At 52.4% G+C, this 15,344-nt stretch overlaps 1 protein-coding gene across 1 annotated transcript; it reads right to left on the bottom strand.

Moving 5' to 3' along the window:
- Positions 1-4,913: 4,913 nt before the first annotated feature.
- Positions 4,914-13,815, bottom strand: CLEC19A (C-type lectin domain containing 19A). Its single transcript, XM_085074764.1, has 5 exons — positions 13,419-13,815; positions 7,897-8,062; positions 7,315-7,408; positions 6,418-6,550; positions 4,914-5,668 (listed from the first exon to the last, which is right to left on the bottom strand). The coding sequence occupies exons 1-5, from the start codon at positions 13,507-13,509 to the stop codon at positions 5,589-5,591; spliced, it is 564 nt and encodes a 187-aa protein (XP_084930890.1). The 5' UTR covers positions 13,510-13,815; the 3' UTR covers positions 4,914-5,588.
- Between the last annotated feature and the right edge of the window lie 1,529 nt (positions 13,816-15,344).

The raw sequence follows: 15,344 nt of genomic DNA, 5'->3' as shown, positions 1-15,344 counted from the left end.
TCATGCTTTGGAGATTAATAAAGGCCACAGCCCTTTCCTGTAAGCAGTTGCCCTCCAAACTGATGAAATACCACATTTAATTGCTTTAACCCATACTTCTGCTGTTTCCTTGCTCTCCCACTGCCTGTGATCTTCATGTTCAGTGTCTGCTGAGTGCAGCCTGTGCAGGTGGTGGGAGGACAGAGGCAGCTGGCCATGATGGGGATGAGGTCCAGCAGCCCCCACGCCCCACACAGGCACTCTGCTCAGCAGAGTGGGACCCATGAAGGTGTTACATCCTCATGGGGACAAGCTGCACAAAACCTCTGTCTACAGACCTGCCACAGTGTTCTGCCTCCTAATTTAATTATCTCAACAAGACAAAAGAGGAGCTGGTGGCAAGTGGCTTTTTGCTGCTAAGCAAATACTTGTCAAGGAATGCTGAGCTCTCAAACAGCTGCTGGGTTGTGGGTCAATTGACTTTCAGGAACCCGGGGCCATGGAGTCTAAACAGCATCCAAATGAAATTAATTTTTCCTTCAGGATAAAAAGAGAAGCCTGCCCTATCCTCTTCTGCAGCCACCTCTGAAAGTTCCAGCCAGCCCTGCAGCACCGTCCGTTCCCACTGCTCCACAGCGAGCACCAGCTCTGCAATACCAAAACCCAGAAAGCATTTAATCTGAGCTGGCATTCAGCCAAACCTCAGAGTCTCCATGCACTCAGGAAGCAGAGGATGGTGGTTATTCCCCTGTGAGCAGGATCACAGCCCTCCTGTCTCGGCTGGTGGGTGCTGCTCCTGAGCCCCTGCAGCCGTGTGGCTCTCACCTCCTGCCTTGAACACACAGAGACACAGCAATTCCTCAAAGCACCTTCAAGTTAAACCTCTCACCTTCCTACCCTGTGGCTGATTCTCAAGAGCAGCCAGAGGAGGATATTTTATTTGAGTTCTTTCCATGAAAGAAGGCAACTTCCTATCAAGCCTTCCCTCGTCCCATCCTGAATGTGGTTTCTCCCATGACAAGTCACTTGGATTTTGTGCTATCCCAAGCAGCAGCACAAGTACAAATGGATGTCAGAGGGGATGAGCAGAGCAAGCACCCTCTTCCTAGGCCAGGGGGTATGTCCCTGTGTCTGTGGGAGGGATGCTGTCATAATGCACCCACACTCCAGAGAGTTCCCATTCAGAAATCTGCTCAATAACAGCACCACTCGCTCCCTTACAGCCCTTGACAAACAGGGATTTGTTGGCATCCTGACAAAGAGCATCACAAACGAAGCAATCAGCAGCCCAGTATAATTTTCAAGAAATACAAATGAGCAAATATCTAGTTGCCATGGTAACCATGGGAGCCGGACTAAACTTTTTTTGCAGCTCCCCAAATCCAGCTCCATTTTGCCACAGCAGGAGCGCAGTGCCCAGGACCCCTCTTGGGGACAGCAGCCAGGATTGCCCAGCAGCAGCAGCTCTGCCAGCATCAGCCCAGAGCAGCCCTGTCCTCCCTGCCCAGCTCCAGGCACTCACACACAGTGCCAGCTGTGGATCCTTTCCCTCTCATGTCACCTGTGCTGTGGCTCTGTGTCCCTCAAGGCTGCCTGGCATTCCAGCAGGAATTGCATTCCCATCGGATGGATCTGTGCTTTACCTCTGAGCAGTGGCAGCTCTGGCAATTTGCACCAGGAATGAAGGGTCCCAGCCAAGTTACTGAGCCCCAGCAGAGCAAAAGTGGTTAATGAGAAACATAACCACCCTTTCTAGGTGGCTGTGCTGCAGAGCCCTGTGCCAGTGGGGACAGGGATGCTGGCCAACAGCCAGAACTCCCCACCAAGGCAGTTTTCTCAGGAAGCCTGGAAATCCTTGGCCACAAAAGAAGGGGAGACTTTTGGGTTACCAAAAAGGAACAATCAGAAGCAAAATGTGCCCTGGCATGAAAGAGGTCCTGTGCTAAACCAGCCCCATGCAAGGGTGCCCCAGCCTGGAGGAGCCTCTGCAGCTATGAGCCTCTCCAAGGGAATCTGGTGCTGCTGGAAGTTTCACTGAGCTTTTGCAATTAGTTAAGGTGTCATTACACACCAGCAGCTTCCAGGGTGTATAAATCCAGCTTGATTCATGCCTCTTGATGCCTGCCACAGCCGAGCCCTCTGGCTGCCCAGAAGGAGACACATTTCCCAGCAGGTTTGTCCCCACTGGTTCCCACTGTCCTGCTCATTCCCTGGCAGCAGCAGGGAGCAGATGGGATGAGGAGGGGTGAGAAAGCCCTCCTGCAAAACAGCAGGAGCATCTCAGCTAACCCAACATCCAGTGGGACCCACAGAGTGCCCTGCTCACCTTCCCCATGCCCCACTGTCCCATCTCTCCCTGCTGCAGACATTTGGGATGCACTAAAGCTGTGGGATTTAACACTGACCCCAGTGCACAGATGGGTTGTGTCATTTATCACAGGGGTTTGTGGCTTGGGGTTTTCTTGATGATGAGCCTCACTGTTGCAGCCAGTCTGTAATGTACTCTCTGAGCTGCTTGAAGCACATGTTTTTTGGTCCCGAGATATTTTTGTTCTCTGTCAAAGGGAACCACTCTTCAGCATCCTGGCCTCAGGGCAGGAGCTGAGCCACTACTCAGGCAATTAAATCCAAAGGAAATGCAGAAGAAAAAAGCTCATGATTCAGCTGTGCAGCCCTTATTCTCCCAGACATTTACAGGAGAAAAAAATTTTAACTGAATTAATAGAGGAAAGGACAGGACAACCCAGCCCAGCCCAGCCCAGCCAGATTTCAGAGCAGTCAAGATAATCACCAGGGAGGAAAATCCTCACCAGGCTGTGCCAGAGCAGCACCAGCTGTGACATCCATCTCCTGTATAACAACATCCAACAGCATGTCTCAGGAAATAAAGAATAATCGTAGCAGGAATAAAAGGAATCAAAAGGTCAGAGGTGCAGGCAGGCAATCTCTCCCCACTGCCATGCCAGGACTGGGGGCAATATTGCCTCTACAGCTCAGAAATAGGGTACAGGAGGGTAGAGACCAGTTTGGTTCACTGCCAGGCTACACCACACACTGTTCACCCTCATCCCAGCTTCCATGCATTACAAAAGAAGGTGTGCAGTTCCTAAAAAATCAGTGTCATAAAAAGACCCTCAGGAATCTGTCACTTGCAAGTGATGTGCAGCAGAGGTGTCAAGAGAGTCCTGCTGCTGCCAGGCTTCCCACTGCCTGCACCATGGAGAGAGTCAGAAGGGAGAAACTCAAGATAATAAGGCAGTGAGGGGTTATGGGACAAAGAGAACAGAAAAATAAAGAAGTTCAGCCTGGAGAGCTGGAGCTGCTCCAGGCCATGCAGAGTCTGGCCTGTCCATGCCGAGAGAAAGGGCGTGGCCCATCTTTCATCAAGCCAGATCCACTAGAAGTTCATTAAGGAGGTGAAAACTCCTGTTGTTTTCTGAATTTTATTTGATTACTGTGAAACAGAAGACACTGGCAAGGACAGAGGGTTGATTTTTAAGTAAAGACCCTGGAGCCAAAGGAGAAAGACAGGGGGGTTGGGAAACAAAGCCCCTATTAACTTTGGTTCTGACTTTCAGGTCATGCATGTTCAGTTCTTTTTACCTGGAAATGAAGATGTTAATTGGAGGTGACAGCCTTCACTGGGCTCCCCATTAGCAATATTTTTAACCACAGTAGGGCCCAGGTCTTCAAACGCTTTCCCAAGGGAAGGTTTTAACCTTTCTTTTGAAACATCTCATACCACTTGCAGGGAAAAAAGACAGTTGTTTGGCTCGAGGCATACCAATCCCGGCCGTGATGAACTCCCAGCTCCTCTGAACAGGAGACACCGGGGAAGGAAACTGGGGAGAGCAGCCTGGAGCTGGAGCCGAGCTCTGCACCGTGCAGCAGCATCTCCCAGCAGGGTGATGCTCCTCCAGGACCTACCCTGCCATCAGGGACGGACTCAGGGCACAGCCACCCGAGGGGACCCCAGGCTGTGCTGTCCCCACTCCTTGTGCTGTGACAGAGCTCCATCCCAGCGACAGGACCACACCTCAGCACTGGCACTTGGAACCAGGAGTTCACCAAATGTCCTGCACCATGCTTTGTTCCTCAAACCCTGTCAACTTTCCCCAGCTTGTTTGGTCCAAGAGTTTTCTTTTTAAAGAGCTGGTTTTCTTTACATACTGTTATCATCCACACATTTCACATCATTCATATCCATATAATTTTCAGGTGAAAAAGAAATCTAGAAAACTCATCCAATGCTGAAATCCAGAAATGAAAACTATACAAATGGCTTACTTTCCATATAAATATATGAATAGTGTGTATATAAATCTTAAAAATCCAATTAAAAATAATAGTTTCATTTATGTGTATTATCTATTTTTATATATAAATATTTATATATAAAAATACATAATTAGGCATGACAGCCCTTTTTTATTTTAGAAACCTGCTCCAGCACACACATTCCACTCACAACCCCTGGAAGGAGAAGCATGTTTTTCCCTTGATAGCTCTGCCCTTCCCCTGGGCCCTGGCCCCAGCACAGCCCTGCTTGCACCCAAGCCCTGCAAATTCACCCATAGCCAAGGAGGAGTGTCCCAGCTCCACAGTGAGCGGCTCAGACAAGGCACACAGAGCTGCCACAACCACACACACCTCCCTGAAAGTTATCTTCCTGGAAGACAGAAGCACTTCTGTGGTGCCAGCGCAGCAGAGGAGTACATCAGCAAGGACTTAGGGAGGATATCAGCTAGGAAACAGGGCTGCAGCAGCCCTGCAAGCTCTCCCCAGGCAGGGCAGGGCTGTGAGGGTGGGCTGACCCCAGCTGCTGTGTGTGTTCAGCCCCTCACCTGCCCTTGTCCTCCCAAAGCAGCCAGGGCCAGACCTGCTCACCTGCCTGCTCACAATGCTGCCGAGCTGTGGGGCACTGCCTGGTGACTCTGGGTTTGCTGGGGGCCACGAGAAGGGCAGGATGAGCACACAGGCTGCCCCAGGGACCCCAGAAAACAGTCAGGCTCAATAACATTAATTTTCCCAGGCATCCGCTTCCCCCCAACACACCTCTGTAATACAGAGCAGGTTGGGGAAAGACACAACTTGTTTCACATGAATCCCCAAGTGCCCAGGAGCTGCAGCTACTCCAGGGCTAGAAAGACAGCAGAGCCTCCACCTGCTGTTTGCCGTTTATTTTAGCAGAGAGAAAAATTACATGGACAAGAGGCATTTTGCATAACTTAACAGAAAGTAACACTTCTCCTCCACTCTTCGCAGATCAACAGGCAAAAGCATTTCCTACACACGGCTATTTTCGGGTGCTAACAGTTTGGTGTGTTGGTGAAATCATGGGCTTCCTCTAACACGCTGTGATAGCTGATCTGAAATCCCAAGGCACACTCGGCCTTGGGGGCTCCTCTGCTGTTGGATGGAGCTCCTGTCGCTGTTGAGTGCCAGGTTCATCCCCTCCACACTCCCAGGAGGGATGCTGCAGCCAGGGGCTGGCTGGGGATCCAAGCAGCTCCATAGCTCTCCCAGCCCATGCCATGTCCTGACTGCTCTTCCCTGGCACAGCTGGAGAGGTGACCCAAAATGAGGGGGTGTGGGCAGCACCAGCAGCCTCAATCCAGGGCCAGCGAGGGGATCTTGCAGACGAAGGGGAAAGCTCTGCCACAGGCGTTGTCGTTCCAGGAGCGCAGTGCTACCCCCCAAAAAAACAAGGTATTAGCTGAAAAAGGCACAAGGAAGTAACCATGCACTGCCTTTGGGACCAGAACCTCCTGCAGCTGTGGGAGGTTTCCCTGGATGTGCTCCTATTTTGCCACTCACAGCCATGACCCCTCCCTGCATCCCTGTCCCCACCTGGGGGATGTGGGAAGGGAGGCAGGGCTCTGGCTTGGAGTTGGTAGTGGAGGGGCAGCTGCAAACACAGTCCTGTGTCCCCAAAAATAGCAGACTGCCCATGGACAGGACATTTAGGTACATCTGGGGGTCTGGACACACCTGGCTGGTCTCACCAGCAGTGAGGGTGTGTGAAGTGGATTTTTGCACAGGCAGGATCTTGTCCCACTTCAGTGAGATGCCCTGGCCTAAGCGTGGGAGAGAAAAGCTGGCAAACCAGTGAGTGTTTCCATGGGAGTCCCGTGTGGGAGGGGAAATGGGAAAAATTGACCTTTGACTAGATTTGGTAATTCTTCAGGGCGGCTGATGCTCCTGTCCTGCTGCCACTGTGGGAGAGGGAGACGGGCTGGGAGCAGAGAGAAAATGAGTATGTATGCACAAGGTGAAAGGGAAAATTCACCTTTTCACGGTAAAGAAAAAAATAAAATAATACTAAAAAATTAAAATGCAAATCCTCTGCCTGCCAGCAACCTCTTCAGAAAAGCAGGAGGCAGGGTGGGTTGAGTTCATTGACATGCAAACAACACTGAAGGTGCCCTGGGCACTCACCGCTGCTGTGTCTGTACCAGATCTGCACGCAGTCCTCCTCCTCCGGGATGGAGTGGATCCCATCGTCAGGCTGGCTGCCATCCCAGTAGTGGTAGTCGTAGGAGGAGCCGTCTGTCCACTCGAAGTGACCTTCCTGGCACGAGGCCAGCGGAAAAAAGCTGTCAGCACAGAGCTGTGACTGCAGAGGGTGGGAGGCTCACTCCCCTGCACTGCCCACACCCATCCCCAGTGCCACACAGCCAGCGACACGGGGAGACACTGTCACCACTCAGCAAAGCCAAACAGCACATTTGGGTTTTACAACCAAACACTTGCCAAGAACAGCCCCAGATTTTGCAGTGTTCTCACCAGAGGAAGCCCAGAAATTAAATCTATATATTTTTTAACACCCCCACCCAATTCTGTGCTCCTTTTCTGCTTTATTTTCCATTCCTTTTCCAGTATCTACAAAAAATTTGCTGACATGAGGCTGTTCTCCTGATGGTCTCCATTTTTCTGTCTAACATATTAGACTATATATTTCCAACATGTCAGCTTTCAAAAGTCACAGAGTATCACAAGAGAGCAATGGAACTTGGTGATTTTTGACACTGAAGACCTTTTCAGTTTATTTGCTCTTCTTGGACCAGCAGTACAATACTGTTTCTATAAATCCAGTAAAAAAAACGTGAAGTGAGTAATTATTAATGATTAATCTATTAATTCTAGTAACACTTCTCTTTTAAAAGCAGACTGGAAGGGATGAAATGACAACTTTCTCTGTGTGCTGCACCACAGACTCTCTGCCACCTCATGATTAATGGGGCTATCAGAGGCAAAGAAGAAAACCAAGTGGCTTTCCAGGAGGAAAACACAGAGAGATGAATTTGTCAAAGGCATTTCCCAGGGAGCTCCCACCTGCCGCAGGTCGTTGAGCCCAGTCCAGATGTCGGTGGGGATGCCTGGCACTCGGCTGTTCACCAGGTCGTACACAAAGACGTTTTCCTCCCAGCTGGCAAAACAGAACAATATGGGGCCATCGAGGGGATGTGTCAGCAAATGGTCAGGCTTGTCCCTGAGCACTCACCCCACCCCAGGACCCACGGCCAAATGGGTCTCCCTCGTCTTATTGCTGTTGATTATTTTCCCGGGTCTGTGCAAGAGGAGCACAGTGTTGGTGAGATCTGGGGGTGAGGGAATGGGGAAATCAGTCTGTATAATCATGTCCTATTTCTATCCCTTTTTCAAGAGTAAAAAACACAGTTGGGGGAAATTTAGGGAATACAATGCCAGTTTTTCTGCCAGTCCAGAAAAAGGCATTTATTTTCTGTATCTCCTTTGTGTGACCAGAGCACCAGACTTGACCGGGCTGCTGGTGCAGGCTGGAACATGAGCCTGCAGCTGACACAGAGGTTGTGCTGTGGGAATGGGATTTTGTCCCCAGTTTCCTTCCTCCCCAGGCCATGCCAGCATGGGATGACATGTTTCTGCACACCTCACCTGTGGATGGAGGCCAGCTTGGCTGATCTGATGCCAATGGAGAACTCGGCGCAGTAGAGGTCAGCTTCAGCCCAGGTTTTGTTGATGGGGAAGTACCGGTAGCAGTGGCCTTCGTACTCTGTCCAGAAGAGTGGGCAGGAGTAGGCATGGACAGGCTCAGGCATGGCTGGGGACAGAGCAGAGGACATCCAGCAGCTGGTGCTAAGGCAGCTTGGCCACACAGCTGAGCAGGGCTGGAGGCAACAGTTCAGCTCTGCTCCCCCACCTCACCCCACCACTGCTGCAGCAGTCGTGCAAAAGTTTGCTCAAGTCAAAACACATTTTACACAGCTGTGGATTTCTCAGTTTTAGCATCTGCCTCAATCAGGAGGGACATTCCAAGCCAGCTAGTCATCATTTTAGGTGGTGGATGCTTAAAATAAAGGCACCAACGTTTGCTACTGGGGAAACCGAGATAAGGGTTCCTCTCGCCTCTGTCAGGCACCACTGGAGCCACTGTGCTGGGATGGGAGCTGACAGCCAGGGCTGCAGGGTTATGGCCTTGTTCTGCCCTCCTGCAAGGACAGCCTGCACCTCCTCCCTCCCAGGAAAGCCCCCATGGCTGTCCCTGGCCGGGATGCACGTAGGCAGGCGGTGGATCCCAGGAATATTCCCGTCGAGCCCCAGGAATAGCCGGCCAGGCGCGTGTGCCGCCGGGAGTGGTGCCAGCCTATCTGCCTCCCACCGCCAGATAAGAGCTGGGGCCACACAGCTGCTCCTCCTCCCCTGTCGCCTTCCAGCACAGCGGGGAGGTTGCCCCAAAAGAGGCCATTGTGAAGGCAGGGTGTCCTTCTGGAGCCTTTGTAGCTGCCGCTGTCTAAACAGAGCCGTGGCGTTAACACCTTGCTCCGACCTCCTCCGTGCCCTGCTCCCCACGTGTGGGGAGGATGCAGCACTCAGGACCCTCAGATCTTGGGGCACACAGACTTAACTCTCTTAGCTGCTGGTTTTTGAAGGTGGGGGGATTGCCAGCTCCCCCTGAGCCAGTTCCCACATCCCCGTGGAGCTGTGGTCTGGGGTCAGTTGGGCAGGGTGGGTGTGCAGGGGTTGAGGGCAGATGTCAGATGCCATCAGACTATCCAAGCAGGTAACAGGCTCAAGCCCAGAGAGGTCAGGGTGGTGCCTCCGGTGCTGAGGGGCCAGGGAATGGCTTCCCCCAAGGGTGGGGAGAGGAAAACCCTGCCAGAGGCAGCGTGAGATGTGGCTGTGGCAAGGGAAGCAACAGTGTGGAGAAAAGGAGAGGCAAGGTGAATCCACAGCAGCTGTGTGAGCGTTCATGGAGCCAAATCCTTCCCTGTGCCAGTGCTGGCAGCTCTGGGTGACAATTTCATCTTTCATCAGCTCTTTCCACATGGGGATTTCTGAGTGCTCACAAACAGCCACCAGCCAGCCCACAGGTCCCTGCTGTCACACCCCACTCCCAGGTGACAAACCACAAATGCACAGAGCCTTTTTTACCTCCTGAGCAAGGCCAAGCCAGCTGCCAAGCCCTGTGGGGCTGTCACCCCACCAACCTGCCTTGGGAGCCCCAGCCATCCCCCCAGAGGAGGGGACTGACTGACCTCTACACCCTACAGCAACAAACCCTTGAGGAGCTCAAGAGGCTCTCCCATTCTTATCAGCACTAACTATGGGCTATGGAGGAAAAAAGATAAGGCCTGCTGGGCTGGAAGAGCAGAATAGCTCTTGGGGAGAGTGGGTAAGCTGCAGCCAGCTCAGTGACGATGCAGAGTTCAGCTCTCTGATTCACACACAGCCATACTTGCACTGGGAAAAACCTTGGAACAGCCCTAGGAGATGCAAATTCTTTTCCTGCAGCAGTAGAGCAGGACCAGGAATGCTGAGACCTGATGTGATTCCCAGGAGCCAAAGCTTTCTCCCCTCATGATGCTGGCCAGGGCTCCCTGTCTCCACCAGGAACAAAGCAGAACAAGAGGATCAAGCCTACAGCATGAGGCTTCAGCTTTACCACCAGGTTGCAGGTGAGGCATGTTCCCGTGCTAAGGACAGGGCTGGGATTTGGCTTGCAGAGACTCCAGGTTGCTGTTCTTTCCTGCTGAGGACAGCCTGGAGGTCTGTGCCAGACAGGCTCCACCAGCTACCCCAGCAACCAGGATTTTATTATAGTGCCTGGACAAACTCCTCCCCTCTGGCAGCGTGGTGGCAAAATTCACAGGGCTTAACCCAGCAGCATCCCCAGCAAGCAGAGCCTTCACTCCTGAGTGCTAATTGCACTGGGTGTCCCTGTGTCCTGCTCAAAGCCTGGCCCGTCAGCACCCCAATTGCCAGGGAAAATCACCCTCCTGTTTGTTCAGAGCAGCTGAAACTGAGTCAGAAATTGAGACAGTCCTCCTTTGTTATTCCATACTGGTTCCCATTAGGTAGCATTAATTTGACGAGCTTCAGTGAACCAGAGGTGCCTGAAGGAATTTAAGGTTAAATATACCAAAAAGGAAAATATGGGAGGTCAGCTTTTAATTAGCATCTTTTCTGTTAGGTCAGGATCAGAGGCTTTGGCTGTCTCTTTGGAGGAGAACTACTGCTCCCAGTTTTTCAGGCAGGAACAATTAGGGGAGCTGCTTTATTTGGAATATTTTTAGCAGAAAGACCATAAGAAATCTGATGTAGGGTTGAGAGTGTAGGAGCCTACTCAGAGCTCTACAGGAAAGCCTCACAAGCCAGCAGCTGTGTGTGGTATTTTGATCTAGAAGGGGACATGGGAAGAATTTGGGGGCTTTTTAGACCCAATCCTCACTTTTAAACACACCAGTAAACAACACCTTGGCAGCCTCAGCTCCTCCACACAGGGCAGGAGCAGCACCAGTGCCTGCAGGATGGGGGTTCCTGCTGACCCCGAGTCAGTGCATCCATTTGTCTCCAAATTCCTGGTGAAAAATGATGGCAAAAATCCCTTTTCCCTTTGCTTATTTACAGTGCAGCAGTTTTAAGGGCAAGACCATGTTTTAATGCAACACCAGCAAAATAGATGTCCAGACTTGGCTGGATATAAGATTCAGATCAAGCAGCTGTTACTAACTCAGAAAAGCTGGAAAACAAATATTTTGGGTCAGAAATAAAGTTTTGTGCTCTCTGCACTTATGTCAGTGCCAACAGAATCGGAGCCTTCTTATTTATTTACTAGCTGAGACCCACTGTAGAACCACCAGGAAAATCACTTATCAAAATCTTACAGAAGCTGGCATTGCTCTGCCAAAAAAGTTTCACTTCCCCCTCTTTCCAGCTGGCCTCTTTCCAACTAGAAATAATTAACTGAGAAAATCCCAGCCAGTTTCACATGGGGCTTTTTTCATTTCAGAATGCTACTGAAAAAAACCTACCCCCAGATGCATGGCTCCCATGGATTCAGCTGGTGAAGAGCAGGTTTGCTCCTGAACAGCTTCATCCCAAGGAGCAATGCTGCCTCACTTGCAGGGATCTGCAGATTTGAGGTGTGAAATCTGGGGCTAGGACAACGTTGGCAAGAGATACCCAGGCAAGGAAGACTCCTGAGGGGCTGCAGCTCCATCACAGGGTTTTGGGCAGCAGACCAGGTCAGGTCAGTGCTTGGCAGCTGAGCTCTTCTTGTTGCAGAGCATCAAAGAGCTCCATTTCGTCAACAGCTGACAGCTTACCTAAAAACACAGAGGCACTAGGGACACTCCCCTTGGCACATCCATAAGCTAAAGCTGCCATCTGACCTGAAAAAGCAAGTGAACCTCTCCAGCTCTTGGCAAGCAGCTGGGTTTGGATGGTGGCCATCAGTGCCCAAGAGGCTCATCTGGAATTAGTGTCAACAGAGAAGAGCTGAGGAAATCCCTGTCCTGTGGAAATCTGGGTCCTTCCCCGGGCAGAGCCCCTCCACCAGTATCTGAGGGCTGTGGTGGTGAGAGTGAGGGATGGGCAGTGGTCCCAGGAGGCTCAGGATGAGTGCCCTGGTTCTCACCAGCACAGAGTGACCTCTCACCAGCTCAGGCCATGGGGAGGGCCAGCAGCAGGGCTTTACCTGGGGATGGCACTGGTGGAGCTGGGGGGAGTTAGAGGGGATGGGTGAGACAGCAGGGCCCCAGAACCACCCCACAATGACTTCAGCAGAAACTGCCTGTGGCTAAGCTGGGGGTGCCAGCTGAGCCAGATGGCCAGCCCACCACATCCTCTCATTGAGAAAACTCACAGGATAAGCATTTAAACAGGGTGTTGGTGGGCAGGAGCACATGGCAGGGGCTAAGAGTGCTGCTGTGCAATATTGGGATGCCTCAGCTCACCCATGTGCTTTAGAAACAAGTCCTTAAGCCCTGACATTATAGTCACCATGGACAAACAATGCCACCTTCATGCTACTTGCAATATTTGTCTTTCATTAACAGATGAAAGAGTCTCACACTGAGCATCCACCTTCGAAGGAAGTGATCAGGGGAGGGATTTTGGCCTCTGTGTATCTGGGGGTGGAATGGAGCTGCAGGGGATGGTATCCACTGATGGACATGGATCTCATAACTGGGCAATATTTTACACACCCTGAAGTGTTTTTAAGGCACATGTCACAAGTTTCCAAGTAAAATATTAAACACTACTTGAAGCACATTGGGAGAGACATCCTCTCACACTGAGGGCTTTGCTTTTTAAAATTCTTTAATGAAACCAAGCTGGTTTTACAGCTTCAAATCCTCTGCCAGGTATGTTTGGAGTTGTGAGGCTACAGCCAATACAGGCAGCAGTACTCCTGCAGCTGGCACTGACAGATAGGAGTTATCTTGCAGAGGTTTTTTTCCTCCTTAATTAGTTTTGGCAAAGCTCACACAGATTAGGCATCTGGCAGGAAAGCCAGGCTTTTATCGATCCTTTTTCTCACGATCTCACTGAACAGCACTCAAGGAGTCCCTCTCCACTCACAGTCCCAATAAACCTAACAGGGTGCAAACAAACTGGGAGCAGCAACTCTCACTTGCACCAACGCCGTGGAAAAGTTGGGAAGAAACTTAAGTGACATATAGCAGTCAGCAGCAGCTTGGAGCAAAGAAGGGGAGTAAGGGAGAATCCCATATTTGTTGTTTCACGCGCAGTAAGTGTGAATAAACGAGGAGCCCTGATGGCCCTCAGCCTGTCCTGCTGGGCTGCATGGCCACAGCCCTGCACTCTCCAAGTGTGTGCCAAGGGCACTGATTTCTGCCGCCGGACCCACGGAGGGCCATGGCCCCGAGCCACGGCAGCTCGTGTTGGCACAGGGGAAAGAGCAGATGCTGACACACGGGAACAAAGCCAGCCCACACACCTCTGACATCCCCAAGAGAAGGGCCGGGGTTGCCCTTGGCACGTCCCCATGGCGGAGAAGAGAGCTGATTTCAAAGGAAGTCAGGGATTTCTGGAGCAGCCGGGGCAGGGGAAGCCACTGCCGCCCTGCGGGAGGCACACCCGCTCCTTCCCCGCCGCCACCAGCGCCGATTAAATCACCGCAGCCACGGCCGAGCACTCACTCACTCACTCACCTTGGCTGATCTTGATGTTGGTCTGCGGGAAGGCGTGGGCGGCCAGCAGGGCAGCGGCCAGCAGCGCACACAGCGCCCGCCCGCTGCCCATGGCCGGAGCGCTGGACACTGCTGCCCGCCCGCGCTCCCCGCTCCGCCGCGGGCTCCTGTCAGATGTGCGGGAGTCCCGTCGGACACGGTGTCCCGTCGGAGGTGCGGGTCCCGGGAGGATCTTGTCACACACGGTGTCCCGAAGGAGGTGCGGGTCCCGGGAGGATCTTGTCACACACGGTGTCCCGTTGGAGGTGCGGGTCCCGGGAGGATCCTGTCGGACACGGTGCCCCGAAGGAGGCGCGGGTCCCGCGGGGTCCGGCAGCGCGGGGTCCCTCCGGGCGCTGGGCGGCTCTCCGGCCGGGCCCCGCGGGTTGTGGGGCGGCCGTCGGGCGGGGCGGATATAGGGGCCGCGCTGCCCCCTCCCCCGAGCGGCGGCTCCTCCGCAGCCCGCCCCCGGCCCCGCTCAGCGCATCCCAGAGGGACCCGAGCCCGGGGCGCTGCCCCCAGCCCGCCCCCGGCTGAGCCCGCCGCGCTCAGAGCATCCCAGGGTAGCCGGGGAGCCGCGCACCGTGCGCTGCCCGCAGGCGAACAGGGACCTTACCCCTCCTCGACCCCCCAAGTGCACCCCGAGGCGGTATGTAGTGTCCCCATCCTCCCGCAGTGTCCCTCGGGGCTGCCCGTCCCCTCGGGGGGTGACAGACGGGGACCCCGCTGCGGGCACCGGGGAGCGGCGGCTGCGGTACCTGGGGAGGGAGGGAGGCAGGGGAGACTCCCAGGGCTGCAGGGCAGTGGGGTTTAACACCTCAGTGCCCCATTGTGTGGTGCTTTTGGTTTGGTTTGGTTTGGTTTCGGGGGGTTGGGTTTTTTCCTGTGTTTGGTTTGGGGTTTTCTCCCCGGAGCAAGGCAATGCTGTGACACACGAACACAGCCCGGAAGAGAGAACTGCCAGCTGTGCCCGGGGCTCCAGGGCTGCTTCAGGAATTCACCCTGTGCCCATCTGCCAGGTCTGTGCTGGGTCCATGCCGTCCTGTAACAGCAGAAAATCTGATATGATATCATTAATAGCCAATATTATCCAGAATGTCTCCTTTCTGTGGTCAACATTTTGTTAGACATAAACTTCAGCTTTCTAAAAATACTGTATAAAGTCCTTTTCTAACTGTTGCACTTGTAAGGGAAACAGTACAGGCACAAATAGTATAGAATGTTGTGGTCCTGCTCCATTTCCAGTTTGTGCCTTAAATCAGCACTGAAGGAACTGCTTAGGAACACTCTCGATGCTGTTCCCTTTTTATTCTTAGCTACAGATTAAAATTTTCTGGATATTTGACCCATTTTTACAGATTCAAGCATAAACAATTTGGGGTGTTACCAAGCTTTCAGAACAGTAAAGCATCCAGACTTACTCCAGAGACAGTAACTCATTCCATCAACTTTTCTATATTAAGTTTTCTTTGCATTAAAAAAAGCCTTCTAAGAACACTTCCCCCCCCCCTTCCATACATTGATCTGAAATTATTTGGCTCAAGGAAAAGCCTACTGCTACAGCAGACCACTAAAAAATAAGGAATTGAGATTACTAGAAGCCAAGGCATGCTTCCCCCCTTCTTTCCTCTGTGCCATCCTCAGATAAAGCAAATGTTATAAACAACTTTCAGCAAACTATGGAACAAAAATCTTTGAGCATATTAATCTACTCCCAAAGCACAGATATTCACGTTTAAAAAGGGAGCAGAGATCCTGACTAATTTTAATCCTGTTTTTTACCAGACTCAGGGCAGCAGCATCCCCCCAGTGCAGCTGGGAGCACTGAGCCCCCCGTGCTGTCCCCAAGGCACAGCCCCAAGCGTGGCACAGCAGCTGGGCACCAGCTCTGCTCCCAGCCCTGGGACA

Source organism: Lichenostomus cassidix, chromosome 14 (genome assembly GCF_008360975.1).
Source record: "Lichenostomus cassidix isolate B80296 chromosome 14, HeHo_3.0, whole genome shotgun sequence".
NCBI lineage: Eukaryota > Metazoa > Chordata > Aves > Passeriformes > Meliphagidae > Lichenostomus > Lichenostomus cassidix.
This window is presented reverse-complemented; position numbering and strand designations above follow the sequence as displayed.

Excerpts from the sequence above, each read along its gene's own strand:
- CLEC19A (XM_085074764.1), bottom strand. The coding sequence starts at position 13,509 with ATGGGCAGCGGGCGGGCGCTGTGTGCGCTGCTGGCCGCTGCCCTGCTG. Across the intron at positions 7,409-7,896 it reads AAGCTGGCCTCCATCCACAG|CTGGGAGGAAAACGTCTTTG; the intron begins GTGAGGTGTGCA and ends CTGTTTTGCCAG. Across the intron at positions 6,551-7,314 it reads GGCTCAACGACCTGCGGCAG|GAAGGTCACTTCGAGTGGAC; the intron begins GTGGGAGCTCCC and ends GCCTCGTGCCAG.